This window comes from Ambystoma mexicanum, chromosome 13 (assembly GCF_040938575.1).
Source record: "Ambystoma mexicanum isolate Mex_15411 chromosome 13, UKY_AmexF1_1, whole genome shotgun sequence".
NCBI lineage: Eukaryota > Metazoa > Chordata > Amphibia > Caudata > Ambystomatidae > Ambystoma > Ambystoma mexicanum.
The window spans coordinates 789,184,973-789,199,923 of record NC_090938.1 but is presented as its reverse complement, the minus strand read 5'-3'; the positions used below and the strand labels follow the sequence as shown (position 1 = coordinate 789,199,923).

General features: G+C 45.5%; 1 protein-coding gene across 2 annotated transcripts in view; it reads left to right on the top strand.

Annotated features, from left to right (window-relative positions):
• Window positions 1-14,951, top strand: part of LOC138521975 (uncharacterized) — a 664,020-nt gene that overhangs the window by 356,209 nt on the left and 292,860 nt on the right. For both annotated transcript variants that reach the window (XM_069635169.1, XM_069635168.1), the window contains exons 8-9: window positions 2,684-2,939; window positions 3,093-3,241. In XM_069635169.1, the coding sequence (XP_069491270.1) occupies window positions 2,684-2,939; window positions 3,093-3,241 (405 nt within the window). The remainder of the gene's footprint in view (window positions 1-2,683; window positions 2,940-3,092; window positions 3,242-14,951) is intronic.

The window sequence follows — 14,951 nt, the reverse complement described above, 5'->3', positions numbered from 1 at the left end:
GGATGGAATCACTTAGTGCCGCATAGGACAGGATGGAATGGCTTTGGCTAGCATAGGACAGATGGAATCACTTAGTGCCGCATAGGACAGGATGGAATCTCTTCGGCTAGCATGAGGCGGGATGGAATCACTTAGTGCTGCATAGGACAGGATGGAATGGCTTCCGCTAGCATAGGGCGGGATGTTAGTGCCGCATAGGACAGGATGGAATGGCTTTGGCTAGCATGGGGCGGGATGGAATCACTTAGTGCCGCATAGGACAGGATGGAATGGCTTCGGCTAGCGTGGGGCGGGATGGAATCACTTAGTGCCGCATAGGACAGGATGGAATGGCTTTGGCTAGCATAGAACGGGATAGAATCACTTAGTGCCGCATAGGACAGGATGGAATAGCTTCGGCTAGAATGGGGCGGGATGGAATCACTTAGTGCCGCATAGGACAGGATGGAATGGCTTCGGCTAGCATGGGGCGGGATGGAATCACTTAGTGCCGCATAGGACAGTGTGGAATGGCTTAGATAACATAGAACAGTATGCAATAGCTTAGGACAGCATATGACTGGAATAACCTAGTGCAGCATAGGACAGGATGGAATGGCTTTGGCTAGCATAGGACAGGATGGAATCACTTAGTGCCGCATAGGACAGGATGGAATGGCTTTGGCTAGCATGGGGCGGGATGGAATCACTTAGTGCCGCATAGGACAGGATGGAATGGCTTTGGCTAGCATAGGACAGGATGGAATCACTTAGTGCTGCATAGGACAGGATGGAATGGCTTCGGCTAGCATAGAGCGGGATGTTAGTGCCGCATAGGACAGGATGGAATGGCTTCTGCTAGCATGGGGCGGGATGGAATCACTTAGTGCTGCATAGGACAGGATGGAATGGCTTCGGCTAGCATGAGGCGGGAGGGAATCACTTAGTGCCGCATAGGACAGGATGGAATGGCTTCGGCTAGCATGGGGTGGGATGGAATCACTTAGTGCCGCATAGGACAGGATGGAATGGCTTCGGCTAGCATGGCGCAGGATGAAATCACTTAGTGCCGCATAGGACAGGATGGAATGGCTTAGGCTAGCATGGGGCCGGATGGAATCACTTAGTGCCGCATTGGACAGGATGGAATGGCTTAGGCTAGCATGGGGCCGGATGGAATCACTTAGTGCCGCATTGGACAGGATGGAATGGCTTCCTCTAGCATGGGGCGGGATGGAATCACTTAGTGCTGCATAGGACAGGATGGAATGGCTTCGGCTAGCATAGGGTAGGATGGAATCACTTAGTGCCGCAGAGGACAGGATGGAATGGCAACAGCTAGCATGGGGCGGCATGGAATCACTTAGTGCCGCATTGGACAAGATGGAATGGCTTCCGCTAGCATGGGGCGGGATGAAATCACTTAGTGCTGCATAGGACAGGATGGAATGGCTCTGGCTAGCATAGGACAGGATGGAATGACATTGGCTAGCATAGAACGGGATGGAATCACTTAGTGCCGCATAGGACAGGATGGAATGGCGTCAGCTAGCATAGGACAGGATGGAATGCTTCGGCTAGCATGGGGCAGGATAGATGGCTTAGCTTGAGACAGGGAGGATTCACTTAGGACAGCATATGGCAGGCTGCAATGTCTTAGTACAGGATAGGACAGGAAGGAATAGCTTAGGATAGCAAAGCACAGGGTAGAATGCCTTACACAGCATAGGACGGGACAGAATTGCTTAGGGTATCAAAGCACAGGATAGAATGGTGTAGGACAGCATAGGCGAGGGTGGACACACATAGGATAGCACAGGGTATAATGTCTTAGGATAGTGTAGAACAGGAAGCAAGAGCTTAGGATAGCAAAGCAGAGGTTAGAACATCTTAGGACAGCATAGGAGAGGGTGGACACACATAGGATAGCACAGGGTATAATGTCTTAGGATAGTGTAGAACAGGAAGCAAGTGCTTAGGATAGCAAAGCAGAGGTTAGAACGTCTTAGGACAGCATAGGAGAGGGTGGACACACATAGGATAGCACAGGGTATAATGTCTTAGGATAGTGTAGAACAGGAAGCAAGAGCTTAGGATAGCAAAGCAGAGGTTAGAACATCTTAGGACAGCATAGGAGAGGGTGGACACACATAGGATAGCACAGGGTATAATGTCTTAGGATAGTGTAGAACAGGAAGCAAGTGCTTAGGATAGCAAAGCAGAGGTTAGAACATTTTAGGACAGCATAGGAGAGGGTGGACACACTTAAGACAGAACAGTGAAGGATGAAATGGTAGGAATTGACTTACCCTAGAAATCCATTCCTCAATGGGCAAGTATTACATCATGGGATGTTTTCCTTAGAACATTGTCATTTTTTCAGACACCTCAATGTTCTAATGGCAGGCAAATGTTTAGGTTGCTGCCCAACTTAGAAAGTGTCACTCGGTGGGGTATGCGCATCGCAAAAGGGGGAGCGGGTAGGACCCTCCTCCTGGTGCAGGCCTTCAATGGCCTTTGAGAATGCGCTAGGAATTACAGATATTTGGATTCAGGACGCTCTGCCCACTCCCTATTTGTTTCATCCACATCTTGTGTGAATGTTGCGTTTGTGGGAGGGGCCGCAGCCTATCAATGAACAAGTGCTGTCATTTATACAGCGCGCACTGCAGATTGAACTAACTTTTGTTGCCTCTTTTTATAGAGACCAACGTGGCTTCCACTGGCTTTGCCACACAGTCCAGTGCTTATTCTCCAGCAAAGAATGCCATTGACGGGTCCACTGGCACCCTCAGCCATACATATTCCAACTGGGAACCCTGGTGGTCTCTTAACCTGAATGCCACATACGTGCTGTCTTCAGTGGCCATCATACACACGTCCTGCTGCCCAGAGCGGTACCTTGAGGGAGAGATCCGTGTTGGGACCAATGGCAGCCTTAACGGTGTCACCAATCCCAGGTAGGACAATGGGGATTCCAGCCTCCTCACCCGCATCTCTGCTGGCAGACCCTCCATCCAACTAACCAGTTGCCTTCTCCCTCATCCTTCCCATGGGGGCGGCTGGGTCCTCATGGTCATCATAGCTGCTGACCGCCCTTTTTCACTCTGCAGGTGTGGGGTCTTGGCAAACCTGCCCTCTGGCCTGGCCAAGACGTTTAACTGCAGAGGAATGGAGGCCCAGTACATCACGGTGGTGATCCCCGGACGAAGCGAATACCTCCTGATTTCTGAACTTCAAGTCTTCACCTACTTACCAAACGGTGAGTATAACCTGTGCTGGGGAATGACCTTATCTGGAAGATGATACACTGACTGGGGCAGTCCCAGTTTTCACACGACTACTTATATCTATGTTTGTATGTGAATATACTGTACCTATATGCATGTATGTAAAACATTTCTATATCGTCAAGCTCGCTGGAAAGCAATGGCGTGCTGAACAGAAAACTGCATGTTGTGCCCATGCGTGGACTGGGATGCCACCAGCAGTGTGGGAAGTATGAGACGGCAGCATAGTTTCAAATTTCTAAAGGTTTTCCGTTCCACACACCACTGTGAGTACTTCCCCTCTCAGAAGCACTGTCTCAGAAAATAAAGCTTTAGCAAAGTCAACTGTTTTGGTGTTTGCTATGAAGAAATATCTCCAAGTCCGTTTTTGCAGACATTTGACATTAGTTATATACATGGTAAAAAGACTTCAGTTCACTGGGGTGAATGAAAGTCTTTTTTCATTGTCTATTAAAATATATTTTGAGATCTTTTAAACTGGGATAAATGGCCAGACCATAGCAAAAATTCAGTTAAACTTTGATTCTTTTATTGAGGAAAATGTTCAGGCCGGCAAAATAACGACATGGTACCTATATATCTAAATAAGGAAACTGAATGAGTCTTCTATTACCTTTGGGCCCTTCCATGTTGACCCGCAAAACAACACGAAACTGGGCTAATTAAGTTTCTGAACGCTTTCATTCCCCTTCTTCTCAGTGGGATTTTCAGTGTCCTTAACTCAAGCATAAGGGTTTCCTGCACCCTTAACTTATGCTTAAGGACTTCACGCACCATTCTTTTTTGGACATCTCAGTTCTTAGTCTCATGGCTAAAGGGACATCTCCCCTTTCATCCTCCTACTCTTTTCAGGCTTGGTTTTACCAATCCTTAGTGCTGTGTCCCTTTGGCAATCAGTAATTAATTTCTCCTCTTCCAATGTTGATTCTGGAGTCATCTTGAGCCATCAAGGCAGGAAAATGAGGGTTCTGAACAGACACTGCAGTAATTCCCAAAGCCCTGGCACCGTCCAGGACCAGGAGAGGTAGAAACGCTGAGAAGGTAGCCACCTGTTCTATCTACAGCTGTCAGAAATGAGGTCCTAGCTCCTAAGCTCACCAACCGGTACTTTCTGTTTTCTACTAGGACTTGCCCTGTGCTCAACCCCCTTCAGGCTGTTGGACTCCTGTATCCTCTTTTGTATAGTTTTTTCACCACTCTATCTCAACTTCCACTTCCTGCTCAAACCACCTGGAAATCCAGAGGTCCTTCTCTTCAACTTCCACAATTTAACTATCATATTCCTGCTTATTCATCTTCTGTTACACTTATCAATGTCAGGTTTTCCGGCTGTTAAATAAGGAAATCTTCATTCCCGTTGAACAACTCTTCGCCCACTAGCTTGGCATCCTCCTTTTCTTTCCCTTTTCTTTACCATCCAGTGTTTATTTTTCCCCTTGCACCAGTTATCTCACTCACCCTCTTCGCCCCTTTGAGACCTTCCCAGCTAACAACAAATGGTCTACGATTCTCTACTGTCTCGCTCACCCTCTTTTCTCCTTTGAGAACCTCTCAGCTAACAACAAAGGGTCTGAGGCTCTCTACTGTCTCTCTCACCCTCTTCTCTCCTTTGAGAACCTCTCAGCTAACAACAAAGGGTCTGAGGTTCTCTACTGTCTCTCTCACCCTCTTCTCTCCTTTGAGAACCTCTCAGCTAACAACAAAGGGTCTGAGGTTCTCTACTGTCTCTCTCACCTTCATCTGTTCTGGCATGGTCCAGCTCTTTCTTTTGGGGCCCAGTCTCACACCTTCGCCCGAATGCCTTCCCTCCTCCCCTGAATTCCTTCAGCCTTTTTGCCACTGCTCTTTGTCCTCCTCCCAGCTCTCGTTTCTTCCTCCAGTTTCCGTGATCTCTCCCCATTCTTCACTCTCTGGGTGGGGAATGGGGTGAAGCTTCAACCCAGCTCCTGCCACCATCCAGCTGCAAATGACCTCCTAACGCCCACATTGTCTTACTGGGACTTTGGGTTTATATATCCCTTTGCCCCTCCCCGATGGTTGGGGTCTCTGTGAGGGTTTGCACATTTGGTGGTGAATGAGTCAGAGGCTGTAATTGGTAACTCATAATTCATTCACTTGTGTTGGTTTTTGGGCTTTGGAGTTGGACCAAGCCTTTAAAGAGTTGATCCACCATGCTGCATTTAACTTTTCTAAACTTTGAGGAGACTACAGTCAAAAAAGCTCTGCGGCACCCCTCCTGTCTGAAAACCCCTGTAACGATTTCTATTGAGGACCACTCTCAACACGTGACAGACCTCCCCCCCCCAGTTAAAGCGCCACACCAAATACCATCATTTCTGTAATATTGTGTTGGCTTAGCCCTGTCTGAACCACGTATAATATCGCCAAGGCTTTTTCCCCCTCTGCCCCTGTGCCACACTAAGCCAAGAACCAGGCCGGGGTATTGAGAAAATTGACATTTTTATTACCAAATGGTTTTAATAGAAATCTAGAAAACAATTAGGTTACAAACGCCACCTTCTCTATGGTGTCCAAATCTAAACGAAACGGACACTTTTCGTTTTCCATTTGACAGAACAGATCAGGTTTCCTCTTTTTATCTCCTGTCCCGCAAACTTCAAATTATTAAATGACACAATGCGTTGCAATGCTACAGTACAATCAGGAGAATTGGCGTTTGGTTATCAGCTTAGAAAGTCCACAGGCATGTATACATTCAATTTGAATGCAGGCTTCATCTCTCTGCACCCAAAATACCTGCATTTGAGAACATACACAGTTTATTTAGAACCAGCATCTTTGTTCCTTCTTTACCCCAAAGCAGTCCCAAACCTTTCTTCTATGAGTGTCACTTGCTCACTCTCAGGAGGGAGTTCATTTCTATCACTGGAGACTCACACCTGGCTTATTTTGACATGCAGGGTTTAGGACCATATGATGGATGGGGATTTTCGTTTTTTAGGACAAAGGCACATTCAAATGAAGAACATGGTTTTAGGATTTTCGTTTTGGGGACACTAGCACATCCCAATTAACAGCCGGGTCTCCCAATTACATTAAAAACTAGAGTCATTTACTGTACATTGGGATAATCTTTGTCAATTTAAAATTTTGACAAAACATCACCCTGTGGTAGCTGACCCTATGGCAATGAATTAAATTATATTTTTAGTTAAATAAGCTAAAGGTGGTATACACACTTTTACCCCCCCCCCCCACTAATGGGAAAGAGCCCACTAATGAAAAGGAATGAAACAGACAGTATCCCCTTACACCACTGCCCCACCCACTATGCAGGAAGGAGAATAAGGCTGGCAGATCCCCCCACACTTTTGCTGTCATTTGGATCAATCTACTTGCATGGGAGGCCTCGGTCACTGGGCACTCAGAGAAACAGCAGAGCTCATCTATGGAATGCACAGACCTGGTCAAAGGCTTCTGTCAAGGATAGTCACAGGCACCCAATTTTCAACTTGATCCTCAAATGTCAGGCACGGTCAGCTATTGTGTTTCCTATCAATGTAGGCAGTTGTCTCCCTCGAAGGTGGTTTTTAGTCAGCTTTTCTCCTGGCAAGGTGGTACCCCAATGGCTTTTGGTAGCTCTCCCCCTTTCCCATAGAGCATTTACGTTTACATAGTCATGTGACACACCCCAAATTATGAATATGGGGATGTGCCAAGCCATTTTCCCAAAGATCAGATTGGACATTCATTTTCCTCTTCCTCCAGAGGTCCGGCCTCTAACAGCGAATAGGGAAAGGGATTCCTGAGATTAGATTATGGATACTGCGGGGAGGAGCGAAATGCATCTTTTTAAATTGACATTTAAAGTTGCATTTTTCTATCTTAGGAAGTCACAACATGACAACTTTCTTCAATTTCGAGATAACCACCATAATATATACATGTTTAGATTCAGCAATTTCCACCGGATCTGGGGACACGACTTTGATCACGGCTCAACCTTGCTGACGTGAGATATCATTTTACGCAGTTTATTCATGAGCTGAAATAGTTATGAATACAAAACGTCACAAAACACATATTAATATTACCTTCTATCAGCGTGGATTTCTCTGATTTATGAGAAGGGCAGAATCACAGTTTTCCTATTAGCTCAACTTCTACATATCACTTAAAATTGGTATTTATATAGGACTGACAGGATTTTGGTGATCTTGGAAGTGAGTCCTGAATGAGCTCATTATGACACACGGCTTTCGAGTTATTAAGGAAAAGGGTGTCCAATGTTAATCAAATGGCAATGCATAATACGGGCACCCATGAGTTTCTGTTTCTCAAAAGTCACGTGACACTGACATCTGCTTACACAGGTCGGCAGTAATGTTTATGTAACAGTCATTTAAGTTCCATAAGTTATTCTCTGTTTGAAGCTGAGAGCCAGTTCATTGTGGCCATGACAGCCCTGAAAGGTCAGGCCTCTATTTCCTTATCTGACCCTTCCACATTTTGCTGAAACAGGCCTGCAATCCTGGTAGGCATCAGCCACAGGTATCTGGGGTTGGAGACCCAGATAACACAGCCCACCAATCTATCACAGTTTTATGGAGAAGCTGCAAAGCAAAGCCACGTGTACAATTCTGAAAGGAAGTGGCTTTTTAAATCACTGGCATTTATTTCACATGTAAAGCATCTGATTTCTGTAATCACATCGCATCTTGGCCTTTTGGCCATGTATCATTGGTTCTTTTAATCTGACAGTTGAAAAAACAGGACAGTTCCCAAGTTATTCACCAATACATTTCTGTCGACAAAGTAGGCCTTTCCATTTGACATAATGTCACTTCGCATAAAGGAAAGTAGAGGTTTCATTTATTTCAAATGACATATGTCGCTTGGCTTTGCTCTTCCATATATGCCGACTTCCTTTTAATTTCCCAGATGCACAGGATTTCGATGTGTCTTTTCTTATGTGTACTGCTGCAGTTTTGAATCTCAATCATACTGTGCCTTTTCCATTTTACATGAAGTCAGCGTTTGCAGAAGCTCATGTTTTTAGGATACATTGTGCACACTCTGCTGTGTTAATGTTTTAACGCACGCTTCCCTTCACCTGTGTCCCTTTCCGTTTTGGTAATGTTCAGTGAGGCCCACTTTTCACATTCACTAGGCCTCAGTGTTGTATCAATGTTAGAGTGGAGACCTTGCTTGGCATTTCAGTTCATGTCATTCTGGAGCTGAATTTACACCTCCCAAATCCATGAGGCTAGGTCCCCGCTTGGCGGGCTTGCCTCGTGAAGGTGATTAAAAATAAAGCACTTTTGCCTCTGCTGCCCTTTACCTGCTCCCTGTGAGTGTGCAGCAGGGAAATGAGCCCTGTCTCTGCGTTTGTCATAGATGCAAGTACCTCGAGAGTTTGATGGCCATGTGTGCTTGCCGAGCGAGTGCACTAGGAAAACGTAATATGCCCTCTCTGAGCGGACTCGCTGCACAAGCATCGTAGCAAAATGTGACGTGGCTCTGATGTCTGCATGGGCCCGCTGAGCGAGTGCCATAGGACTTCAGAGGGTTTCTTTGGGGTCTAATCTGGTGTTCTCCCCCCATGTCAAAGGAAATGAATTCCCTGTGTACATGGTTTCTTTTGGTTGCGGAGTTCAGTTCTCCTACTGGTACAGCAATTAGATTTGTCTTCGCTTTAAGATTACACAAAGTGTTCTTTTTGGGTGCGTGGAGTGCCTCATTTGGTTCTATCTAAAAATACAGCACATTGGAGACCGCATCCACAACAGGCCGCTTCTTTAAGGCTGATGTGGAGCGGCCTTCAGCATGCGGGAAATGCCATTTTCAAGTGGGTTCACCTCCACAGACCCACCTTTTGAACTACTCCTCCACACCCACTCTGACTCCGCCCTACTTTTCACTGTTAGCGGGGAATATAACCCCCCCCCCCATTTGCTCCCTCACCCTCCACCCCTCGGCACCAAAAATAGTGCACCCACGCCCGCCGCCTAAACTCGCATACACTCACAAACACACACACTCATATACCCCAGCTACAAACATTGCCCCCAAATACAGACTCACAAATACGCATACATACATCCACAAGTGCCCCAAACATTTCATCCCAGTCCTGCACCCAAACAGACACAAACACAAAATGTACCTGCTCTCTGTGCCTTTTTTCTCCCGAGCCGCTGACGAAGGGCCTGCCAGCCCCTGCGCTCACTCGTATGCTCTGTGGGGAGGGTGTCAATTAAGGTCGATTTAGAAAGTCAAAGCGGTCTTTCTAAATCGACCTCAATTATATGCGGGTTAGAAAACGCAATTCTTTTTCACTGCATAACCTTCATTTTACTGGTTCCATATTGTTCCAGGCCCTTACTGTTGTGAGTTGACGCTCTTAAAGTCAACGTTCCCTGCTGCTGGCCAGGCAGCCGGCTATAACAATGTAAGCATCGACCAGTAAATCAGCCAGTCCTCTTTTTGTGGACATATTAATGAGGGTTTGTCCCCACAGACAGGCCAAGCCTTTGGAAGCACTTGTTCAGAGGGCTGTGGGTGCTGAGAGAAATAGTTCTTTTGGAAGAGGCGGAGGAGAGAGCAGACAAAGAGAAAACTGGAGGCCAGGAGCGGGAGAGAGGAGAAAGAAGGTGAGAGTAGAGGAGAGGAGGAAAAAATTATTGACGAGGAGAGGATGATCATGATGAGCGGGAGAAGAGAGGAATAACATTAGAGGGTGGATGGAGGAGAGTGAGAAGAGAGAAGGGTGACAGGAGCAAAGAAAGGCGCGTTAGGCCCTAAGAAAGCTAAGGTAGTAGTGTGGATACAGGCGAACCCTGACACTGACAAGGGGGAGCCTGGGATGGGTGGAGGAAAAAGCTTATGGTAAACTGTTCAGGCGGTGTAGCAAGAAAACACAGAGGAGGAGAAAGGAAAAAGTGAAGGACCCATAGGTAGCAGCATGCAGCAAGATTTCTAGGAGGAGAGCGAGAGAGCACAGGATTGTGGTGTTGTGGTGGGTTGTAGAGCATGACTCGGAGAGGGAGCGGTGCGCGGCCTTACAAAAAGCCAGTGCAAGTTCTAGAGCAGCCTCTTGTCTGCTCATGACTCTGGGCCTTTGTGAGAGACCAACCCAGAAGATTCATTTTTTTTAATTGTAATTTATGTTTGCTTTCGTTATTAATACAGCCATTTTACCTACAGTATGTGACGGTTTTATTACACGGCATACTCCAGCCAGGGACTCCTTCCCCGGCAATGAATGTGGCGTACAATAAAGCACTTTTTATTTTTAATAAACCACATGTTCTTTTATTTGAGTAGGCCTCCAAGCCGTCTCACACCAAACCTCCACAAACACCCCTTGTCACAATGGACCAGGAATCAGGCCGGTCTGTATCAAGAAGATATTTATTAATTTATTATTTAATAGAAAAGGAAAATCAAACATTTTACAGCCACTACTGTTGTGGTACACAATTGCACTAATCTCTACAAAACAATTCAGTGAAGATATACTGTTACAATTCTTACAATCTTTAATGGCAGCACAGAAAAGAGGCATTTTTAGAAAGAGATAACACCAATGGTTTAGCAGTCCTCCCTGCAACACTGACGCCCAAACATTAGCTAACTTGATACCTTTGAATGGAAGGCAGAGGCAAGTAGGAGGGAGAGAGAGAGAAAGTCGGATTTTGAGTACAGCCCACCACCCGAGGATTGGAGGCCAGCAAAGAAAGTGAAAACCCGTTTTTGGAGCAAAACGGCAGAATCGGATTTTGATTATTACTCACACGGCTACTCACAACTGCTATGGGACAGAATAAAAGGAAATCCGTATTGATACACTTGAGGAGATAGGGAAGCTTCAAGACTACTAATCAGCACATCCGGGCAATGTAGAAATAAAGTAGGAAAAAGGGTTTTGGGGAGAAAGCAAATGCAAAAGGAAAAATACAAACAGCAAATGCAAATTCATTTAAACTGGGTTTACAATGACAGGCCGCTCTGGTTAGGGGTATAGCTCAGAATAGGAAAATTGGTTTTCATTGACACGGACAGAGACACATGACAGATAGATTTGTAGGCAAAAGGAATTGCTCTCAATGGGACTACGGTTTGGGGTTTTCAATGGGACAGATGCAAATAGGAATTCGTGGGGTAATGCACACAATGCACGGGCAAATTCGGTTTTCAGCTATAAGGAGACTGAGGCAACACTTAACTGACTATGATTATTGAAGAAAGACACTAGGGACAAGGGGGTTAATTTCAAATTTTAACCAACTTATGCCGTGAATTTCAATGGGGAATTAAATGATTTACTTAAGAATATGCTAAGGATTTACACAGACACTGAGAGGTTTACCAAAGGGAATATGCAAACATACATAGGCTAAACACAGTATCTTCTATGGGAAGTTGACTGAATTACACTAGCAATGTGAGGTTTCAATTGGGGTTTCAATGGGGGTTTCTATGGGGTTTCAATGGGTTTTCATTGGGTGCAATGCTACACAGGGAAGGTTTTATGTAATTTAGGGCTAGGGTTATTTGCTACTTACAAAGTAAGCCTTGGTTTGGGATTCTGGAAAGTCAGCTGGATCTCAGGACGTTCTGGACAGCTAGGCAAGGGGTCTGGTCACTGCACACTCCTTGGTCTGGTTCAGATGCCGCCTCTCCATCCTTCTCCTGTCTCCCTGAATTTTTGTTTGTCCCCTTGACTAAGTACAGTCCCCCTTATATAGCCCAAATGACATCTCTCACTTTACAAACAAGGAGGAGTACTCTATAATCAACCCCACCCCTCAAATAGGACACTTCCTCCTCTCTCCGCCCCCTGGCATGATTGGTCCAAGGGAAGAGAACACCATCTGTCTATTGGCATTTTAATATCCTTCTTTGTTCTCTTGGCTACTTATTGACAAAAACCCAGTCATATTTCTACTAGCCCCTGACATATGCATAAGATATGCTGTTTCAGGGGGTCATAGGGAATTAGGTAAGCCGATTGCCAATTCCGTACGAGGTAACATGTCCCTTTTGCACATTTTTGTTGTTTTCTTAAAATATATAATAGTTATGACTTTGCAAATGATCAAGCATATTCCTAATTTCACCTTCCATCTTTCCATCAAATCTCATACTTGTCGCATCTTCCGGGCAGCCAGAAACTAGTCTTAACTGGCCATTTCAGTCCCCAAAGTCCTAGGACAATGCGCTTAAAAACCACCTGGAAATTAAATAAAAACATAGCATAAAACAAAATTATTTCTCTTTCTAATTGTTACGAAAATGCCTGAAAATGGACTCAGTCCTTTATTTATTTAATGTATTTATTTATTCTGATTTATATAACGCGCAGCTGCCCGGAGACATCGTGGCGCTGTTACAGTATATTCACTTAGATACAGCTTAAAACAGATACATACGAGGCAGAATTTCAGGTTAAAAGACAATGTTGTAGAGTTGTTCTGTGGTTACAGAGGAACAACCTTAGACATCAGCAGGTACAATCTTAGTTGAATAGTTTGGTTTTTAATGCCTTTCTGAACACTATGAGAGAATCCTCATTTCTTAGGCTAGGTGGGAGGGCGTTCCAGGCTTTTGCGGCTAGTACTTCGAAGCTGGTGCCACCGGCTTTAGCTCTGTTGAAGGCTGGGACTGAGAGTAAGTGAGAGTATTGGTCTCGTTTTGGTCTGTGAATGGGCACTTGATGTATTCTTTCATCTAGGTAAGCTGGGGCAGTCTGACAAAGGCATCTGTGTGTAATTGTGAGGTCCTTGAATATTATGCAGTCTTTGATCGTTAGCAATGGGAGTCTTTTCTCGCCTGAGAGATGTGCTCCCTCTTAGGGATACTTAGGGCCGCTCTGAGGGCGTTGTTTTGCGTAGTTTGCAGTTTGTTAATGTTATTGGCAGATGTACCTAGGAGTAAGATGTTACAGTAGTCCACCTTTTCGCCAACGGTAGCTCTTGCAATGTTGAGGCGGTTTTTTTGGGAGAGATGGGGTTTCACTGCGTTTATGATTTTGGTCGTGAGAGCAGCAGATGATGAGATGGTGCTGACATGTCTTTCCATTGATAAGGTGGAGTCAATGTATTCTCCAAGGGTTTTTACTGCAGCAGAGACTATAATAACAGTGTTCTCAATACTGAAAAAGCTGTATTTGTTGTCTAATTATTTTAGGGACTCTTTTGGGCCTACCAGTAGGATTTCGGTTTTCTCCCCATTTAGACATAAGCCGTTGGCTGCCATCCATGCCCGGATAAGAGCATATGTCTTCTGGAGAGTGTTGAGGTCTTGCTCATAGTCCCCTGTTAGCGGGAGAAGAATTTGTGTGCCGTCAGCATAGTTGGTAAAGGCTATGCCGAACTCTTCTAGGTCGCTGAACAGGGGAAGAGTGAAGAGATTAAATAGAGTGGGGGAGGTGCAAGATCCTTGTGGGACTCTACACCCTAGGGGGATGGAGTGGCTGATTCCTGATGGAAAAGACCCTCATGGTTCGGCCCTCCAAGAAGGATGTGATCCAGGTGGTCGCCCCTTTTAGGAGAAATGTGCAGTGTCCGGGAGGTGTTTACACAGGATCTTGTGGTCTACCAAGTCAAAGGCAGCCAAGAGATCCAGGAGCAGAAGGAGTGAGGATTTACCTTTGTCCAAAGCTTCAAGTAGCTGGTTCTTTAGATGAAGCAGTGCTGATTCTGTGCCGTGACGAGGACGGAAGCCTGATTGTCTTTTGCCAAGGATGTTATTTGCTTCTAGGTAGGACTGTATCTGCAGATAGGCAGCCATGTCCAGAATATTCAGCAAGAACGGAACGGTGGTGATCGGACGATAGTTGTTGGGGGAGCCTGGGTCAAGGGTAGTTTTTTTTTAGCAACGGCCGAACCCAGGCTTCATTGAGGGAGGTTTTGACTGTACTTGCCACGGATGAAGCATTATTAAAGGTAGTGACAAATGGGGCCAGAGCTGCTGCACAGTCTTGGTCACAGTCACAGTCCTTTAATGTCAATTTGGAAGATCTGTCCCCCTCTGTGGGAGGAGCGCTTTATCCTCCACAGCCAGTGACCAGAGATTTTGATTACCCCCTTTGAAGTTGTCAGTTTGTCCTTGGTAGTGGGTGCAGGATGAACTCACACCTCCCAGTCAAGTTTTTAGCCACACTTGCTTTCCTTGAAGTCCCTGAGCCACTGCCTTCAAGTCTGGCAGAGCAGGGAATTATAACGCCCTCAGTACATCACATGTCATTGCAGGCTGATTCACTAGTAGGTGCGACTTTCAGTGGAGAGTGGGGGATTTCAATTAAGAAGTTTCCTGCCTGAGCCCAAAAACTGTTTTTTTCCGGTATTGTGAGTCTCTTCCAAGGTGATTGAAGTCTTGTGGGTGGAACATAATGTACATTGTTTAGCCAACCCCCACCCCACAGCATTTTTCACTGACATTTCTGTGCGAGCAAAGATATCCTTTCACAGTGGCTTTTTAGAGTCATTTCTTAATTCTTTACCATGTGTGCAAACCTATTCTGCGTCTGATGTTTGAACTCATATCTTGTATGCCACAGGATTCTTTCATTTGTCCTTTTTGAGTGAGTTGAAATTTGCTGTTGGTCCATTGACAATGGGGAGTAGGCCCCCTTCCACAGGGTTCTTTGATTTGACACTCAATAAAAGAAAAAGCCAAGCCGTTTTTCATTTGCAATGTTTTAAAGGGCAGATGTTC